Genomic DNA, 19,554 nt, shown 5'->3' with positions numbered 1-19,554 from the left:
CGAGTGCCAAAGCCTTTCAAAAGTGAATTATAAAGAATTCACTAAAATAAAATTAACCACCTTAGTCTGTGGGGAAAAAAGACACACACCACATCCCCCCATACACCTAACAGGCTTTCCTGAAAACATGGTAAAAGAGCACAGGGAAAGACAGGTGACATTTGCACCCCCCGGCTTTTCCTTCCCAGTGCTTCCAGAGGCAGGTTGCCAGCACTGCCTTCCCTTGCACCTTCTGTCCAAAGGTGCAGCCTGTGCCATATCATCTCATGCTTCACCTCACTGTTTTGTGATTTTCAGTATACCCTTTTTTTTCTGTTTTCTTTTCCCCCCCCGGCTGTTTCTGTTAGATTTACTGCTGGAAATTCTCAGCTACACTGAGAGCCTGTCTTCCATTGATGTCTTATCTCACAAACGTGGGTGTGAGCTGTAAGTGCTAGTATTTGGACTCAGAGATGGTATTTTCTCTTAATGATTGACTTTATATATCTGCTACAAAATTACAATGAAAACTAAAAATAATTTAGCACATGTGTAGTAGAGCTATTATTTGTATGAAAAAAAGGAATAATTCCATTAAAAGCCTTCACCTCTTCCCAAGCTCATCTGGGTTAGCGTTAGGCAAACGTAAAAGGTCCTTACTCTTAGATTATATTGATTATCCTTGTAATTTTCTGAAATCTAGAGGCAATTTATTTCATATATAACAGATGCTTCTCTGTTATGCAGAATTTAACGGTACTTTAATTGCTGTAGTTGTGTCAGTTTTAAAAGTTTATTTTTATTACAAAATCAGATTGAGGAAATTAAAAATGTCTATGGTTATTTTTCTCAAGAGAGAACCATATCATATCTAATGGATTTTATCACCATAATTCTACCAGAATTGAAGCTTGAGAAACCACTGTCAGAATACTAAGAATTATTTTTCTGTAATGTTTTAAATCAATAATTTAGGATGATGATCTAATCTCAGGACTCACCGAACTATAACTCTGCCTTCTTGCAGCATTCAATAATTTATTAAAATGCTTAAGCATAAGACCTGGTGCACTCAAGTGGCAATGTAGAGAGAAAATGGTTTTATTATTGTTTCTGGTAGAACTGCTATTACTTAGACTAGGATAGGGCTCTTGGGAGTTGAGTCATTTCCTCAAAGGCTCAAATATATTAATGGACTTTTACTTTCTTGTCTTGTCCTCTTGTTATCATCTTTTAGGTTGCTGTTTTAGAATGCACTTGGATGTTGGTTAATAGGGTTGGTTAGTTAACCATAAGGAGTGTGTAAGAAGGCAGAGAGGTTTGTCATCTTGGCAGCTACTGCTTAGAAATATTTTTTAGCTTTTAGGTACATGCAAGCAGAAGCAAAATTAAAGATATATATACGCTATAAAAAATAAAAATATGTACTCTTCTGTGCAACTCATAATTAACAAATACATGATTCTGAAACGTGTAGCTGTTGGGTTTTTTTAAACAGGCTGTAGCTATTGTATTTTGGAATTGTGAATAGGATTTTATCCTTCTCTCTGCCTAACAACAAATCTCGAGATTTTTAATGAGCATGAGACAGTGATGTTTTTGTAAGCAGTCTCTAGTTCTGCAGCACAATCATAAATAGCAGGTACCTGAGTAACTAATGCTGATTTCTGGCTCCAGGAGCTGCTAATGCCCCTTTAGGGCTTGGGCAGAAAAGGTCCAGCAAATTTTACTGAGGCACTTTAAGAGATTGTGATCCTCTGGCTAAGTCAGAAGATCGGTAATTTCTCAGCTGTTTCCAGGTGAAAGCTGAGCCTTTCCTTTTAGCTCAGACTGCTGATGAAAGTGGGTTTTAAGGTGCTGGATTGTGAATGAGATGGGAGAAGCAGGTATGTGTTATGTTGACTTTGAACAGAACCAAATTCTCCAACAGTACCATTGGAGGTAAAATGCTAAACCATGGCAGTGAGATTTACTGGAAATTATCAAAGGTGTTAGCCAGCATTTTTGCCAGCAGTCTTCCAATAAAACCAGAGTTCAAGTCAAATGCCCTTGAAAATTGTTGCTTAAACAGTTTTCACAGTTATTTGGTATTTGAAGTTTCAAATAATAGGAAGACAGCTCTGTGGACTTGTGTAAGTTTAATTTCAGAAACAATTATCTATCTGGATTTCCTAAACCACTGATACATAACTCATTTCAGTGAAAGTAAGACATTATGCAAATCACAGCTAGTGACCATTCCCTGTTATAAATGTAATGGAAACACATTATATACTGAATTATGTGAACAAAACCCACCTTAGCATTTGGAGTAGCCTTAATTGTCCATATACAGTCAACTGCTTGTCCTGGCTTTGTTTTTCCTTCTTGTTCTACTTGACTGGAACGTACTATTCCATCAGCTCCTGAGAGCTCAAACTGGCAGTCTGGGGAGAAGATATACCTTGCTGTCAAATGCAGTATGATATTAATTTAAAATTTCATGTATAAAGAAATTGTTACTGTAATACTAGACCTGGGATGGGATTTAAAATGCCTCCTAGGTAAGTGAAGTCAGGATCTGCAATAGAAAGAAGTTATGAATCACAAGGACTATCAGTGCTCGAGAATCACTTCAAGGTTTAGTATTATCTGCAGATTATGTCCATTTTTTAGTATGTCACAATAAAAATTACCAGAAAGTTTACTGAATCAATTGGAGGGGAAAGAGGCAAAGTTTTTTTTAGATGAGAACATTATTCCACAACGATTGACCTTATCAGAATAAGGCAATTCTATCCTGGCAGCTCACATTTCTAGCATAACACTAAAAATGACTACTCAGTGTTTTGTTCCTACATTATGTTCTGAATTTAACTATTCCAGTTTTCACTGAAATTGCTGGAGCTCCACAACAGTATAAGGGATCCTTCTGTGTGCAGAAAGATTATCTAGATTTATTTTATCAGACTGCTGTCTGTCTAGTTTTGAAAAATTTAAACTGAGTTTAGCAGAATATATCAACACTTAGAAATTGGTAACTGCTGTTAATAAAGAATGTGAAGAAGGACAGTTCAATCCTGCAGATACTTTTTCCCTGGGTACCTTTATCTCTTCTACTAGGCCAGGTAGTGCAGTTCAAGACCTCATTTCTGAAGGTAGAATTTCACCTTGATTCCTCCTCCATCTCCTTTCTCCTCATGTGACGTGTAGGTAGTGTACACATCTGTAGTAAACCTGTAGTAGTACACTGTGTGCACAATACTAGTAAAATAAGAATATACTTTTTCATAATGGTTAACTGATGGTACTTGATCTACTGAGACTAGAACTTGCCTAAAAATGACTCTGTAATGGGCTGGGATGTCTAAGGCTTGCACTTCAGTGATCAGGTTAGTGTTTCCTCACAAATCAGCACAGACACATTTAAATGTATATTTGAAGTTCCAGCCTGGAACTATGCTAATTTAGTGATGTTTATGAAATACCTTTGGAAATGGACTTAGCAAAATGGCTAAGTACTGTCCCTATGGAAACATTTTAGCATGTTATTCCCAGTGGACTGGCCACCATGTTTATCTGAAGTTTCCAAGTCTAAATCCCTAAGCAGTAATATATAATCATAGATAGTGTATTCATCTGCTGTAGGGGTAAAGACCAGTTGGGTAAAGGTGACATTAAGTTATGCCTGTGCATATATTTGTAAAAGGAACAGAACTGACACTTTTATATTACCTTTCGTCCCAAAGGACAATAAAATGCTGATAACCACACATGTAGTATCCATGAAGTACAGTAGTCAAGCATTGCACAAGGACATCAGGTCAGATTTTCATGTAAGAATAATGCCCTGCCAGTTTTAAGTGGCCCCACAGAGCAGATGTACTTTTTGTTTGTCTAAAGGCACTGTCAGCACATTATCCTCTCCTTCATCCCTGTAAACTACACAGAACTGTGACCACAGAGCAGTTCTGTTGTCTGAGCCCGTGGATTTTGGGAATGTCATTCTACTGAGAGCTGATGCTTGGACTGTATAGAAACGTCCTCTGGCTTTTCAAGAATGGAGATTTAAAATGTTTTGCATCTGGCTGGAGTGCTATTGTAGATTTGCTTTGGGTGTTTTTGTCAGTGTCTCATACTCCTGGAGGACAGGCTGTTGAAAATGCAGCTGTTGGTGTGCAGAGAGGCTCCTTCCATTACTACCACTGGTGAAACTGGTACGAGGTAGAGGAACAAAGAGGGATGGTGCTGAAGACTTCAGCATGAACAAGATCACCTGTCCTCTTCACCAGCAAACTACACACTTGTAATTTCCTTTAGTCAACTTTCCAAAGTGGTTTTAGTCAAGTATCCCAAGTGGGACTGAGACTGTGACTATCACATTGTCACTGGGTGACATCATAAGTACTAATGATGAAATGCAGCTCTAGACTGAGAGCTCAAACACACCCACAGAGTTCATTAACTCAGGATTTTAGACATCTTTACCTGGTATAAACGAGTACTTTGCTTGAAATCCCTTTCCTTCCAGCTCCTCATCAGATGTAAACTTGATCCACATAAATCTCCCTGTTGATCTAATTAGCGCAGGACTTTTCAAACCACAGTAACGATTGATGAGAGGGGAGAAACCAAAAGGTCCATCTCGAACCTCCAGATGATCAAACCGACATTCAAATGAGGGTTCTATGTAATAAGGTTCATCAAAGGTCAACTCAATTCTTTGTCGTGGAGCAGCTAGACATAAAAAAATCGAGCAAAAGATTAAATGACGGTCTAGATAAAAAAACATGAAGACGTGAAATAATGAAGAGACAGGCCTCCAAAACAGCAAGATAAAAAAGAGAGTGGAAACTTCTCAAAATACATCTGGCAGTCTGCTACAAAAACTAAGATACACCATAATAAAAATTTTTAAAATTATTTTGTAAAAGATACTTTTGCATAGAGTTTTACAGAGTTTTTTTGCTTGCTGATCTTCATTGTTGAAAATTCAGAAATGGCACAAATTTAATGCAGCACATGTAACATATTAACATATATGCAGAGGTATTCAAACAAGGTTTAGTGTTAAGATATAAATTACAACCAGTGTTATGTGAAAGCAAAATACACAATATAGGACAGTGAGGTATGCAGAAAAAATGGAAAAGAGGAAGATGTGAAGAACTACTCACTGATATATTTCTTGAAGTCCAAATTTACAGATCCATTGGCAGAAGACATCTTTCATTAGACTATTCAGAGAAGTGTGAATGCTTCAAATATGTTATTAATATGCAGGTGGCTACAGATGTTGGCAAGTTTGAATCAGTGGCAGCCTAATATCAGGATTTGGATCAGACCCCTAAATCCTGATGAGATGCAGCTATGACTACTTTGAGACTGGACTTTCACATCCACAGCTTTATACTGTGTGAATAACTTTAGTGTTCCTTGCTCTTGGCATCTCTTGAGCTATGTGAACTTCCAGATACTCCCTGGTATCTGGAGTGCCAGCATTAAGGAATCCCACACTGGCTGCTTTCTCTGAATGCAAAATGGATTTACTCACGTGTCTCTAACGCTCTGTTCAGACCTTATGCCTTCTTTATTCGTGAGTTACACACATTTGTAGCTGCTTGTGCACACTGGCAGGGGGCTGCAGGAAGCAACAGATCTTGGCTAAAAATTCTAGAGGGCCTTGGCCTCACTCAGGTACCCACAATGTTTCTGTGTCGGGACTGTGAGGAGAGGCTTGGGAGCTGATTCTGTGCCCATGTCAACTGCCTTGTTTGACCCCTGAAGCTGGACAGACTGTGTGTGTTCTCTGGTGCCCTCACGGTGAGACAAGACTCAAAACTTAAACTTTGCATGTGTACATGCAAAAAGGAGGGTGTCTGTGAACCACCACTGTACTCTACAAATAAAAACTCACTGAAACCTATTACTTGAAATATTTCAATTAATTGATATGAATCAGATGATTAAGCTGACTAATATTTTTAGCTGACTTCAGTAGGTTTTGTGGGTGTATTCTAATATGAGGAAAAATAATTAGAGTGTCTCAAGTTTTGCAGCCTTTATCCAAGATATTCTCATTGGAATGTGGCTTTATTCAAGTTAATGACATTTTTTTGTCCCCATCACATTATTTTAATAGTGCCTTCGGCAGTGCTAACAAATCTCTGTATTTTTAGTACAGTGCTATGGCAGTCAGATGTATCTTTTTTATTAATGAAGGACAGCATAACGATTTTCTAACACATTGTGGTCTGAAAATAGTCTTCCTCTTTTGCTGTTTATTATCAGTGACATTAAGATAACAAGCTACAATTTTTATCTTAATAGTTCTGTGTCTTCATAGATCACAGTAGATCTGATGCTGCTTTTTCTGGCTGTGAGGGTATGTCTTATTCCCTACAGCTAATTTTTTAATGTTTGCATTTCTTATTAATTTGTTATTATTACTTCAGAGAGCAAATTTAGGTTCTTGTTCAAGTAAATTTATGCAGAATTTATTATATTACCAGTATGGCTACGCAAGACTTCACAGCATTGTAAAATGACACAGTCCTAACAGTTCAAGATTATCCATGTAACAGTAAGATTACAGCACAACAAGACAGAAATACAGCACGTACCTTCTAAGATATAGATGCACTCCTGATTTGGGGGGTACATGTTTGGGTAGTTTGGTGAAGCAAAGTGTCCTCCATTACTCGTCCGTACCCAGTTGTCGCACTGGGTGGGGGGAATGCGATTCACTCCAATATTTTGCCCACCTTAAGCGAAAAAAAAAGTGATAAAACAAATTTCTTCTGCAAGCATGCGGGTTTGATATTGCAAAAATAAAACACTGGCATGACACACAGCCTATAAAAGAGGACAGTAATTTATTTTGGTTGAAAACCCTCTTCTAAGGTGCTTGTTAATATCTAACTATATCTGGGCAGTTTTAATTTGCAGACCTTTGAGAGGACACCCAAATGCTGATACAGGTCTTAGCAGCCTCCAGTAAATTACATCACCTTCCACTGGTATCTTGGCAGCTTCTTGATTTATGGGGGTGAAAACTCTCTCTCCTGCAGAAATTTTCCAAGGAAATTCTGTGGGTGTCAGTTCAAGGAATTCTTCTCCTCTTTTAAGTGTGGGTTAATCTCACATACGAGAAAATAAGGTTTATGAAATCGAAGCCTTCCCCACTCAGCAGTCTTCAAAAATGTTTGGGGGTGGACTATTTGAAAAGCTTGTTGTCAGATACAGAAAACATGAATTCCCACCTCTATCATCTAAAACCATAGAACTTTAACTAGGTAAGTGAACTTTCAAGTTCTTTGTGACTGGATTGCTTTGTTCATTCAGAATAAAATGCAGCAAATGGGGGAAAATGGAAAATACTAGAATTCATATTGATAATCCAAGAGCTGCTAATACCTGAACACAAGTACTTTCATTTATATTGCTCAATTAAAAATTACAAAACTGTTACATTTTTTGACAGAAGATCATCAAACTAAAATTGTACCTTGTGTCTTCTGTGCAATGGCAATCCCTTCCACTACAAGGATTGTTACCAGCAACACTGACGAGAGAAATTGGACAGGAAAAACATCAGTATTTCATCAAAATTATAGACCATTCTCTGCAGCCCTGATTCATGCAAATCCTAGCATTACTGACCAAAACAACTGAGAACGCACAAAAATATGTAATTTCAATTTTAGGAAACCAATGCAGTCTACAGGCACTGTTGGTTCTTCTTCCAGGTTCCTTATGAAAGTACATATGAGAATAGCAATTAATTGTTGGGGGAACTTTAAGAGTATTTTCTAGAGTATCTACTAATTTACAAGCATTTTCTAAAATTACATGGTATCTATTTTCTATAAAACTTTTATATCCTGAAACAAGATGTTTCACTGCTATAAAGCATCATATTTATCCTAAAACTCTATTTGCCTAATGTGTGCAAAAAGACTTCTCCAGCTTCCAAGAAATTAATCTGGACCACAGGATTCCCTGCATGGTCTTATCCCTACATGGATTTCAGGAGCACTATTGAATTGTGCTTGCAGGACTGGCTGTTGTGATGCTGCCACAATACCAGGGATTTCTGCAGATGATGTGGCAGTCGAAAATGGGCAGATACAAGTTACAGCAATCTCCTTCCTTCCTTCCCCTCCCTCCCTCCTTTCCTTCCTTCCCTCCCTTCCTCTCCCTCCTTCCCTCTGGGCTCTTCCTTACGTTTTCCCTGCACCCAAGAAGCATCACTATGAACAACACATACTGAAGATCCCAGATTCCACTATCCATCAGCAATTTTAAAGCAGGCTTAATGTCCAGATTTTCCTAAAATGCTTTGCCATATCAAATTGTTAGGGATTACCACGAGGGGAAAGGGGAATGAAATGGAGTATATTAATATGCCACTCTTCAAATCTTTCATTTGCTTCCATCTTGAGTATCTCTGCAATTCTGACACATCTCTTACAGAACTAGTTAAGCAGGCCTGGACTCTGCCCTGGACAGAAGCTGGCTGAGGGGAGATAGGATCCAAGTAATAAAATCACAAGTATCATTTAAATTCTGAGTAGAGAGCAACTATTACTTGTCTCTTCCAGTACAGCAACCTGGAGCTATCAGACAAAGTTAGCAGGTGGCATGTTCAAATTAAACAAAGATTTCTTTTTATCTTTTTTTTTTCTTTTCCTTTTTTAATGCACACACTTTGTAACTCATCCCTGAAATAAATTTTATTTCAGAAACCCCTTAAGCTATAAGTTGTTGGAAGACTGGGTTAGTATTTGGGGCAAATATAATTTGCTCTATTTTTATACTCTTTCTGCTTTTGCATCTCTGTGAAAGAAGATACCAGGCTAGATGGACCTTTGATTTGACCTGTTATGGCCATTCCCATGCTCTTAATCTAGCTGTCAGACAGGTCTTACCACTGCAGCAAAAGAAAAGAGATTTCAGCAGGAATTTTATTGTCACACTCAAGAAGTTAATTTTATTTTCTCAGTTTTCCCGTCTGGTTGCTCAGGCATTTTAGTAGCTCATGTTGAAAAGGCATTTTCTCCATCTGTGATTTTCCTTGTGTTGCTGTAAGACTTTGAGCCCTTCAGAGAGTTCCAGAGTGAGCATGTACTGACTGTGAACTACGATGATCTTGACCCAACTCGTCTACAGGCTCCCATAATGTTGGCATGGATATATTATCTTGGGAAAAGATAAAAGGAATCAAAGTCTGCTCCTGAAAGTGTCCATATAGCATTTGTGTTTTATTATGTGTGTCTCTGCTGCCCTTTCTTCTCTCTGCCCATACTGAAACAGGCTGTATTTCATTCTGAGACTTTCCTCACCAACAACTGCTTTTCCCGTGTAAGTCAAGTTCATAACTGTAGGTGTTTTCTAAAATACCATATGGGTCTTGCAACAAGTGTTATGTTCCTAGAAGCTTATTTGATTTTTAGGGGTGGATTATGAGATAGTTGGTAAAGACTTAAGTAGTTTTTCAGTTTCAATCTTTGCAATAATTCTGCATTTTCACCAGTATTAACATACTGAAAAATATGCTTTCTGACTGTTATTATCCCAGTACAAAGTATCTGTCACTGACCATTGCTGACTCACCATCCTTCAGAGGAAAGCATCTAGCACCCCATTGCTGGTCTTCAGGTTAGGAGTGTTCACTAGTCTTTAAAGCAAATAAAAAAATATCTCATCTTTATTAATATGACTGACGTTAGTTTTCAGCTATTTTTAGTTTTTAATATTTCTCATAAAGGTGCTACTATTTCACAATTTTTTGCACTTTATTTTTTGCAGCTTCTCTGTTTAAACTGTGCAGAGGTCCAAGTTTAAATGCATGAACTGACAACGCATTTGTGCTCCTGCATTTGTACTTGTCCCTAAAAGAGAGAATCTTGATAGTGGCTATAAAGTTATCAGTCTATTTTCTCTGTTTTTTTTTCTATACTGGTTGTGGAGCAACAATTCAAAGTTGGCTTTTAAAGCAAATGCAGTTTCCACAATCCTGTGTAAATCATGTGTCAGTATGTTCTACTGAATTCACCCTTTCTGAAGATGTGCTGTGCCCACCCTTGTTTTGCAAGGACCTAGTAAGCTCTGTAGAACTTGCTGTGCCACTCCTCAAAGTGTGAAATGAGTTCTGACTTTTTTTCTTAGAACAACCAAACACAGAATTATGAGTGAAATAAATACTTTTCTGACTAACAAAATGAATGCAGTCACTTTCAAGCAACTGAAAAGTTTGGGAGTTTGTTTTTTATTTAGTACAGCTCTTTACTATGGCTACCACTGTTACTGTATACTTTTTAAAAAAACAAATATCAGTGTGCATCTGTTTATTTGTGTGATTGTACTGATAGCAACAATGTAAGAATAGATTTTCAGCTACACTAACCATTGATTTCCCTTCCTGCTGATGTGGATAAAGAAACAAAGCCCCCTAAAATGGCTTCAGAAAATCTGGTTGGCTTTCTCTAAAGCCTGTGCCGTTTCTATAGTCCAGAGCTCTGTATGTGTGTAAGTGCAAACAACAGTGCATATTCCTTGCAGAACCGCAATTGCAGAAGATAAATGGGCTGAATATTTGCCTTAATGTCTTCCTTTTGTCATGTTGTATGAATGAGTGGAAACAGTAAGTATGGGCCACCTTCTCTTTGTTCCCTGCCCTCTGCAGTCTTAATCTCTTCCACCTCTTTCTTACCCTTCCCTGGCAATGCCCATCCTTCTCATGCTCTCAACAAACCCCAAGATGTATTCAGAGCAGTCCACGTAGCAAAGGTTTCAGGGTTTTCCTTTGCCTTGCCATTACTTTTATCCCGGGTGACAGTATGACAAAGGAAGGAGGTGTCTCTGACTAATAGTCTGGATGTGTGCTGTCCTTATCTCTGTGACATTGCTCCAAAAGAGGTGCAGAGGACTTACCTTCTTCCTGAGAGTACTGGGCAGGGATGCCTGAGGTGGTATTGCCTTAAACTGTCTGCATTTACATGACACAGTATAATGTGGGATAGCAAACAGGAGTCTGGGGGCTGAAAACAAGGCCTATCAGTATTCAGGATGAAAGGAAAAGAAAGGGGGGGAAAAAAATCAGTCAGGATATTTTTAGACCTTTCAGACTGTTTCCATTAACCCATTTTTGTGAGCATTTTAAAAACAACAAAGAAATCACTTGGTGTCCTAAATCCATACCACTTCCTGGAAAAATAATTTGGAATCCAAAAGACTAATTAGGACAATACAAGTTCGTAAGAAGGAAGATGTCTAGGGAAGAGACAAATCCTGTAGGATGGTGCAGTTGAGAGTCAGTGCTGAACCAGTGTCCTGGTACTGCATGCAGGGACACAGACACAACAATTAGAACAGACATGAGAGACTGAACTACTCACTAAGAGTCTTGTAGCACATCCAGAAGGATGAAGAATGATCTTGTAATTTCTGATAAACTGAAATTCAAACAGTTACAATGGACATGAACTTACAATGGGACAGAGTATTCCTCTGCTCCTTTTTTCCTCTTTTAAAGTCTCCTACATCTCTCACTGACTATTCTTCAGTGCAGATGAAAGACAGGTCTAGACTTAACTCCACAGTGTATTATGGCACAGGAACCAGAACTAGTGAGTCAAAATGCCACTTTGAACATGCCTTGGCAATGTAAACAGCAGCACACAGAGTGCAGCACTGCATGACTGCACTGATTATTAAAGGGATGGAAGGGGAGGTCTGATTGTGCTGTTTCTAATGGAGGAGTGTGGCGAGAACTTTCTAGAGGACACAGATATGGGAGGCTGATCTTATGAACTTAAGATGCTTAATTGGTAAATATAATAAAGGTTAGTGCTTCTGCACCTTATACTGAGCTTCTACTTCATGATATGTACCCTGCAGAAGAGGCCATCATGAAGCCAACAGCAGCACACACATTGAGGCAGACAGATTAAAAGGGGCTTCTTTTATTCATGAATCTGGTATTTGCTACAAGCTTGTATTTCATGAATTCTGGTGCATACTTTTGTACTACCATTTAAAGCTCTCATAGTTTCTACCTGTGTGAACATAAACTAGGAATAAAGAAAAAGCAGTAAGCTTCTGTCTCTGTTTTTAAAAGAATGGATTTTTCATTTTCTTCACTTCTTTGCATGAAATGTTTTAGATCACATAGCCTGCAGACAGCTGTATAAATTTCGAAGAGTGAAGACACTAACCATACATTGCAAGTTCTTACTATTCTGTTGTTGAAGTAGGCTTATGGAATAACATAAAAGAAGCTCCTGAACTGCTGTAATAAACCATGCAATGTTTGCAGGAGTCAAGATTTTGGTGGCATTTCTTAAAATTTTCTGAAAAAAAAGTCAATTTGTGTATTGAAATATATACAGAGAGGTTCATATATGTGTGGCTTCTATTTCTCTTTAAAAATGAAAATAATATAGTTAGTTTTATAGTAAACGGGTCCTCAACTCAATATTGAGAAATCAGTGTGTTGCTTAAAAAACAAGTGCTTTAGGCTGTAAATCTGACATATGCTTGTACTTTCTGGAAAGATGCATTTCTCAGATTTCATGGGATACAGTAGTGCTCTGAGCTCCCCGTGATATGTCTTTCCTCTCTCTTTCTGCATGCTCTAGGGATCTTCACACACACAGAAAACAGACTACATTTGCTGTGTGGCTCTGAGAGCAGTGTCTGTCTTCAGTGATGACAATGGGGGATCCATGCATGCAGGGCAAGCTGAACATCAAACTGGGGAGCAGTCAGGCACAACTGAGAAACAGAGGGAAAAATTCCACCAATTTTTCAAATAAAGACTTAATCGTTTGGAGTATTACACATTCTTAGTGCAGTGGTAGTCAGAATCCCAGGGATAAAGATGACAGACCTTGCTTTTAAGCAGGATTCCTTGTGTCTCTCTGCTGTACTCCCTGGATTAGGCAGCACCTTGTATACATATAGATGGTAATTGGCAACACACAGGTCATGCATGTTGGAAAGCCCTGCCAGGATGCCTGCTTCTTTCTGGCAGATACAGCCTAGAGTGACAAATGCTGATCTTAATTATATACACTGTGTTTTGCCTTATGGGAATGAATCCTTTTCTGTGTACTGTTCTCAAACCTAGCTCCTAATATTGCCCCATGTGCTAAAATTAGTGTTACTTTCAGTAACTGCTCATCACAGCATTCCAGCTTTTATACCCTTGTTTCAATTCACATGTGTCTAAACATTAACATTAGCTATTAATGTGCTGGGGACATTTGTGATATCATATCCTATCTTATTATCTGGCCCAGATTACATGCACAACATAAATTACTCATGTTTTGGTTGCTTTTAAGGACTCTGATCAAAGATGAGTTGCTGCAGAAATTTGAAGTGATTGACCGCTGGGTGGTCTTGTAAAGAATTTGTGCAATTTGGACAGACAGGAAAGTGTCCAGACACTTTGGATCCCACATAATTCTGTGTGGATGGTCACCTCCTTTTCTTTTAAAAAGCTTATTAACTGCATTTCGGATTCAAGCCATTTTTAGCTCAGAAACATGAACTGTAAATTCCAAGGAATGAGATTTTTCTCTCTCTTCCTAACACTTGGTGATGTTTGTTAATTGACAAAAGGAATAGTGGATTGCATCTGTTGCTGCTTCTTTTTTTAGGCAAACAATTCTATTGCTGAGGATGAAAACACAGGAATTTTTGAATCCAACATTTTTATAGTTCATAGTCTGAATATATTCCCTAATCTATTGTGGTCTCAACAGGACATTTGCAGATTGGTAAAATGAGTATCAAAGAGCAGTTAAGGTGGCTGCCTACAACTTATCCTATTAACAGCTCCAGTGATTTCCTCATATTGGAATATACCGCAGGATTGCCACAGAATAAAGCAGCAGAGATGAAGGTATGCATCCAGCAAGACATATTTTAGCTGGGTTTAAATCTTACCCAGAGCATGCGAGCGGAGCTGCCAACCTGTTTTTAATCCTCCTCACAAAAGCTGGATAGCAGGAGTGGGCTTCACCAGCTATTAACAGTGACTCCAGCGCCTTCTGAGATCCAAATCTTGTTAGCCATTAGCTGCCAGCAGGATATCTGAATGCACTCAGGTCTATTCTCAGTTATAACAGTTTCATCTCACTCCAGCTGTTTCCAGTAGGGATTCCTCTCTTTAAGATTGCCAGAGAAACAAATTGGGACTCTGTATCTCTGCAGAGAAACCAGGTTAACTGATTCAGGAAGTAACTGCAGTTCTCTCACATCCCTTTGATAAAAATCATCTCCAGAACAATTCATGCTTGGATGGATCTGTGACAGAGTCCCCTCTAGGTTAGCTCAAAACATTTAACATTTCTGATCCTGTCCTCCATTAGAAATGTATAAGCAGCTGTGGGCTGCTTCATTTTACCAGTTGCTCCACATCCTGTTAGTTATAATCCATCCCGGGGTCTGTCTGCCAGCAAAACTTCTGCCAGAAGAATGATAGCTTTCATTTTTAAAATAGAAGCTTTCCTTTTCATATGGAAGATTTTTTTTTTCATCTCCAAGATATGTGCAGCAAGACACTGATGAGAAGGCTGCATGTGCAAACCATGCTGATGAGGGGTTTAAAAAACCTTATTAAAATATATACACTGACTTCAAGTTCAGATGATTTCCCTGTAGCTGACAGAACTGATCCTGCTGTACAGGACTATTCTGAACACACCTTTCCAAGAGACAACTTATTCCTAGAGCACTTGGATAGTGATACTTTGGACTTAAAAACTCATCAGACTGTACCAGACTTCTTCATCTTCTTTATTATCAATATAGTGTATTTTTCAGAGGAAATCTTCTCAGGAATGTCTATTATGAAATTAATATTAAAAGTTCTGCTGTCTGCTGTCATGTCTGGCAACAATTTATGTACACAGTATAATTAATTTTTTTCTACCTCCTCACTCTCAGTCCCTTAAAAAGAGGCTTCTCTGTGTTCACCAATTTTATTGTAGGCTAAAGAAGGGGGTTTTGGAGGTTTGTTAACATACTGGTCATCCTTTTCTGCTGCATAGTGGGGTCAGCTTCGTGATAACCGAAAATGGAGCGAAGCACAAAGATAAGCTAAAAGAAATGCAGATTTTTTTCATTAAAAGTTACCTGCTGGTTTTTTGTTGAAAAATTTACACTCCCCAGCCCCCATCTCTTGCAGTATTGGAGGTGGCAGTTGCCAGTCATATATTGAGAGGCAGTAAGCTATTTAAAGGTAGCAAGCTGTTTAAGTTGTCCTAGACTGTAAGTGCTTCATTATTTAAACTAACAAATTGGAGTATACAAGGCACAAAGGCAGCAAGCTTCCTTGCAGCGCTAGAACCCCAACTTGAATCCAAGACATCATAATTAAAATTTTATTTCAGTCCAGATGGGTTATACATCAAGTGATGGATTTGTTTTGTATGTAAACTCTGTGTACAAGAGTATGTGCAATTATCAGCTCTCTTCATTCCTGCAATGAATTACACTGTAATTCTGACTTTCTGACAGGTTCATAAATGATGAATAACTTATAAAGTTTCACTTCGGGGGTAATTTTTCTGTCTAATCTCTCCCTGTGAATTAAACCTTAGGGAAGACACTGGAGATCTTAACTTTTTCATTACCTAGGGATACATAATTCAGCAGCTCCTTTAGCTTCAATCCCATGTTATTCTGTACTCCAGCTACAGCCATATACCTGATTTATACACTGAAACTTTCTATTAGTATCAATGTAATTATAACCAACTTGTTCTGTACAATTTTAGCAGTCATGGTCAACTATCTCTTAGGAAAACTAGGGAGTTAATGTTCTTGAAGTCATGCTGCTGAGTGGTGCATTTTGGATATTAAGTTTGTACGTGTATTTGGAGCAACACATAATACACACCACCAAATACTCTCCTTTTTGAATCCTATTCTGCAGTTAAACTTTAGTTACTTCTGTTTAACTCCTTAGCAGTGCCAGCAGTTTAGTGCTTCACGTTTCTCCCAGTGCAGCAAAGACTGTAAGTAGAGACTGTTTATAACGTAAAAAATGAAATTCTGACTTGCACTTGATACTGCCCTCATTAGAGTCACTTCAGCCTCTTCAGTCAGTGCTTTGCCTTTGGTTTCAATGAACAAATTGTGAAATTATTAACAAATTTTTAATTTTTTTTTTCTCTGCTTGTTTTAGCTTTTTGGGTCATTATTACAACTTTTGATTTTGGAAAGAGGGGGCCATAATTCCTAGCTGTTGTGTGGAAGAAAGCATTACTTCTTAACACTACTTGTTTGTGAGAAATTAACTGTTAAAATCATGCCAAAATGCAAATGAGGAGGCTGAGCAGAATGGCAGGAAGTTAATAATAGTAGTCCACATCCTTGCAACCTGACAAAAGTTGGAAATAATTCTGCAGCCCATTGGAAGTTTGTGAATGCTGACTTTCCAGAAGTAAGCTGGAAGTAAGTTCTAGCCCTGGCTGCTTGTTGAATTATTGGGTCAGAAACTACAGAATTCTCTTTTTAGAGAGAATATTTTCTTTTTTTTAGCTTTTTAAATTAATCCAACTGTATTAGCTGAAATAGTCCAAAACTCATGTACAGTAAGGATTTAGCTTTTGGTTTTTAGGGTTTTTAAACCAGATAATAGCATAAGGAAATGAAAGAGGGAGTATATTTGAAGAATAGGAACAAGTTCTTAGCAAACACATTTTGGAGGAATACCAGATTTGAGGAAATCCAAGGTGGGTATATTTACTTCAAAAGCATAACAGGAACGCAGCTTTATCCAGAAAGCAGCTACTTTTCTCTCTTATGAAGTAGAAGGTTATAGTGGTTTATTATTGTAGAGTAGGTGCATTTTCCAGGGCTCAGGGAACACCTCTAATGTGTTTAAAATCTCAATGAGAACTGAGGACAGGAGGAAAAGGCTTTGTCTTTCAACAACTCAAATGCAGCAAAGCTCCTTGGCCTCCAGGAGGTTACAGACACCACTGCGAAAGCAGGTGGGCATTGGCTGGGCTCCACTCAGCAAAACCTGCAGCCACTGCAACCTCAGAGTTGCTGTGCTCCACCATCGCTGCCACTCAGCACTACTGCCTGGGAGATCTGGGGGAGAGCAAATAATCCATATAAGATGATGGGATTCAGGATACGACTTTTAAAAGTTTTGCTGAATACTATGGACAGAGATAGGAAGACTGACATTGAGATGTTCATTTAAATCAGCCCTTATTATTGATAGCTGAGGAAGAACATAAGAGTAGTTTTGAACAAGCTTAATATAAGAAATTTGAATTGCCATGAAGTGAATATGACAGGCTCTTTTCTGCCCTGAGGTTATACAGTCACAAAATATAACCTCTGTGCATGACACAAGCGTAGATATGCATTCCATACTAAGAACAGATGACTAAACTGTTTTTAAGTATTACTGAAATGTGACTTTTCATGATATATTAAGCTCATGGTACTTTGTACATAGTGTAGCAGAACTCCCCCAGTTCTGCACACAAAGCTATTTGTATGCAGAAAGAAAATTAAAAATTACTGCCACTGTAGGTAGAGCTTCCACGCAAAATTTAAGACGCAACTTGTGATATAAGGAGGGTTAAGGAGGGTTACTTTGAATTCTATTCCCAGCAGTCTCCTTTGGGGATTAAATCTGTATGTCTGTCTACAGGAATACATTTTTTTGTTTCTGACAAGATGTAATAATCGGAATATGTGACGACTTTTAGTGAAGCAGAGATAAAAGGCAGTGCATGATGCTAAGTAATGATAGGTTGTTTCTGTAGTCATAGCAAGGGATGCATTTAGAATACTAACATCTTATTGACTAATGGCTTTGTGCAATTTATAGATTATGAATAACACAAAAAACTTCCTGCAGAGGGACCTTTTACCTGGACACTAGTGTGATTATAAAAAAAAATATATAGGTCTGTTCAGGAGAAAACCTGAACAGTCAAATTTGCAGCAATCACAAGTTTCTGAAATGTGATTAAATCTGCATATCTAGAAAGTATTTAAGCAGCAGATATGTCATACAGTGGTTTAGACCATTTAAATATGTTACTTAAAAAAGGCAATAGTAAAAAACATCAAAATGCCTTGTCTTCCCCATATAAGCCCTATGTTCCTATGCTGTCTAAATTCAGGGGATGGTTAACACCTATACAGAGAGCCAGACATTTATTGAGAGCAAGTAACTTCTGTCTCTCAGTTATCATGCTAATAAATGAAAAATATTTATTTAAACCTAAAGACATACATCCTTCAGTTCAGGAACATGGGATTTTCTGGGCCATGAAAACATTCTGGATTTGAAACAGACTTCTTTACAACTTTCACACCGTGGGAAGACCAATGCATAATCAAAACAGTTCTCCACCCTGCAGTAATGCCTTGTTGGTTTCAATAATGCAAACGGTCGCGCCAAAATTTCCTAACAGAATAATTTAATAACAATAATCCTAATAAAAAATAGACTTGCATGACTATCAAGTCTGCTACTGCTCAAGTAGATACAGAATGCTAGAAAATAACCCCCTGAGGCACAACGTTAACTGCCACATCCAGCTTAATTTTCTAACAGAAAGCCCTCGCCCATTGTCGAGCTGTATAAATAACAGCACAGACAAAAGAAATGCTCGGATGAGGAGCCTTCCTCAGTTATTTACCTCTGAACCAAAAGAAGTTAGAAACAAGATTTAAAAGCCTCAAGAAGAAAAGCACAGGTCAATACCGGTCAGGCAGCAGCCTGTGACTCAGGTGGCGACTGATTTTGTGAAAACCTTGCTGAAAACAGATCTTGCTCCCGATAACAAGTGTGATAAGCTGATCACTGCTGGGCAGCTCGTTAGGAGAGTTCCGAAAGCAGAAAGAGTATTTTTACAGTGAACAGACCGGAACGCAGGATGCTGTTGGTGCGTCTGGGTATAATATACGAGGCACTGGGGCAGGGTCGCTGCCCCTTTGACCCACGTTCCTGCAGGCTGGGACCCCCCCTCCTCCCAGAGGTACCGAGGTGTCCCCAGCGGGGCCGGAGCAGCCTGGGATGGGAGCGGGGCCCCGGCCCGGCCCCGCGATGGGCTCCCGGCAGCGCCCGCCCCAGCCCCGAACCCCGAGCCGCCGCAGCGCTGGGGCAGAGCGGGACCGGGACCGGGGCCGCCCCGCACCAACACGGGGCCGCGACCCGCGGCCGCCCCGCAGAGACGCGGTGCGGGGCTCGGGCAGTGCTCCGCCCCGGCAGGAGCAGCAGCGGGGCGGCCGCCCCGGCGCAGCCCCCAAGCCCCTCGCTCCAAAGTTTCCGCCGGCGCTCGGCGGGGGCAGCGCGGGGCAGCCGAGGGGGCGGGCGGCTCCGGGGGTACCGCGGCTCCCGCTCCCAGCAGCTGCTCCCGCGGAGGGCGCCGCGCCGCCCGCGTCTCCTACCTTCGAGCACGGAGCAGAGTTTGTGCAGGGCCATTGTCTCCCGGCGGCGATCGGCGGCGATCAGCGGCGCTCCATGGCCGCGGCGGGGCCCCCCGCGAGGGCGCTGTGCCCGCGGCTCCCGCTCGGCCCCCGCCCGCCCGCGGCCATGCCCGGCGC

The 19,554-nt window shown here is 39.6% G+C and overlaps 1 protein-coding gene across 2 annotated transcripts in view; it reads right to left on the bottom strand.

Annotated features, from left to right (window-relative positions):
- The window catches only part of NETO2 (neuropilin and tolloid like 2), a 30,462-nt gene extending 10,939 nt beyond the window's left edge, over positions 1 to 19,523 (bottom strand). The window contains exons 1-6 of one of the 2 annotated variants that reach the window (XM_027646798.1): positions 19,399 to 19,523; positions 7,466 to 7,522; positions 6,582 to 6,722; positions 4,447 to 4,695; positions 2,495 to 2,539; positions 2,278 to 2,405 (exon numbers count right to left, since the gene is read on the bottom strand). In XM_027646798.1, coding sequence (XP_027502599.1) covers positions 2,278 to 2,405; positions 2,495 to 2,539; positions 4,447 to 4,695; positions 6,582 to 6,722; positions 7,466 to 7,522; positions 19,399 to 19,432 — 654 coding nt within the window. In that variant the 5' untranslated portion in view covers positions 19,433 to 19,523. The remainder of the gene's footprint in view (positions 1 to 2,277; positions 2,406 to 2,494; positions 2,540 to 4,446; positions 4,696 to 6,581; positions 6,723 to 7,465; positions 7,523 to 19,398) is intronic. The other variant, XM_027646799.1, reaches the window with a different exon arrangement.
- Positions 19,524 to 19,554: the final 31 nt, after the last annotated feature.

Source organism: Corapipo altera, unplaced genomic scaffold (assembly GCF_003945725.1).
Source record: "Corapipo altera isolate COAL_440 unplaced genomic scaffold, ASM394572v1 62, whole genome shotgun sequence".
Classification (NCBI taxonomy): Eukaryota; Metazoa; Chordata; class Aves; order Passeriformes; family Pipridae; genus Corapipo; species Corapipo altera.
Note: the sequence above shows the minus strand (reverse complement) of the source record. Positions and strands in the feature narration are given on the sequence as shown.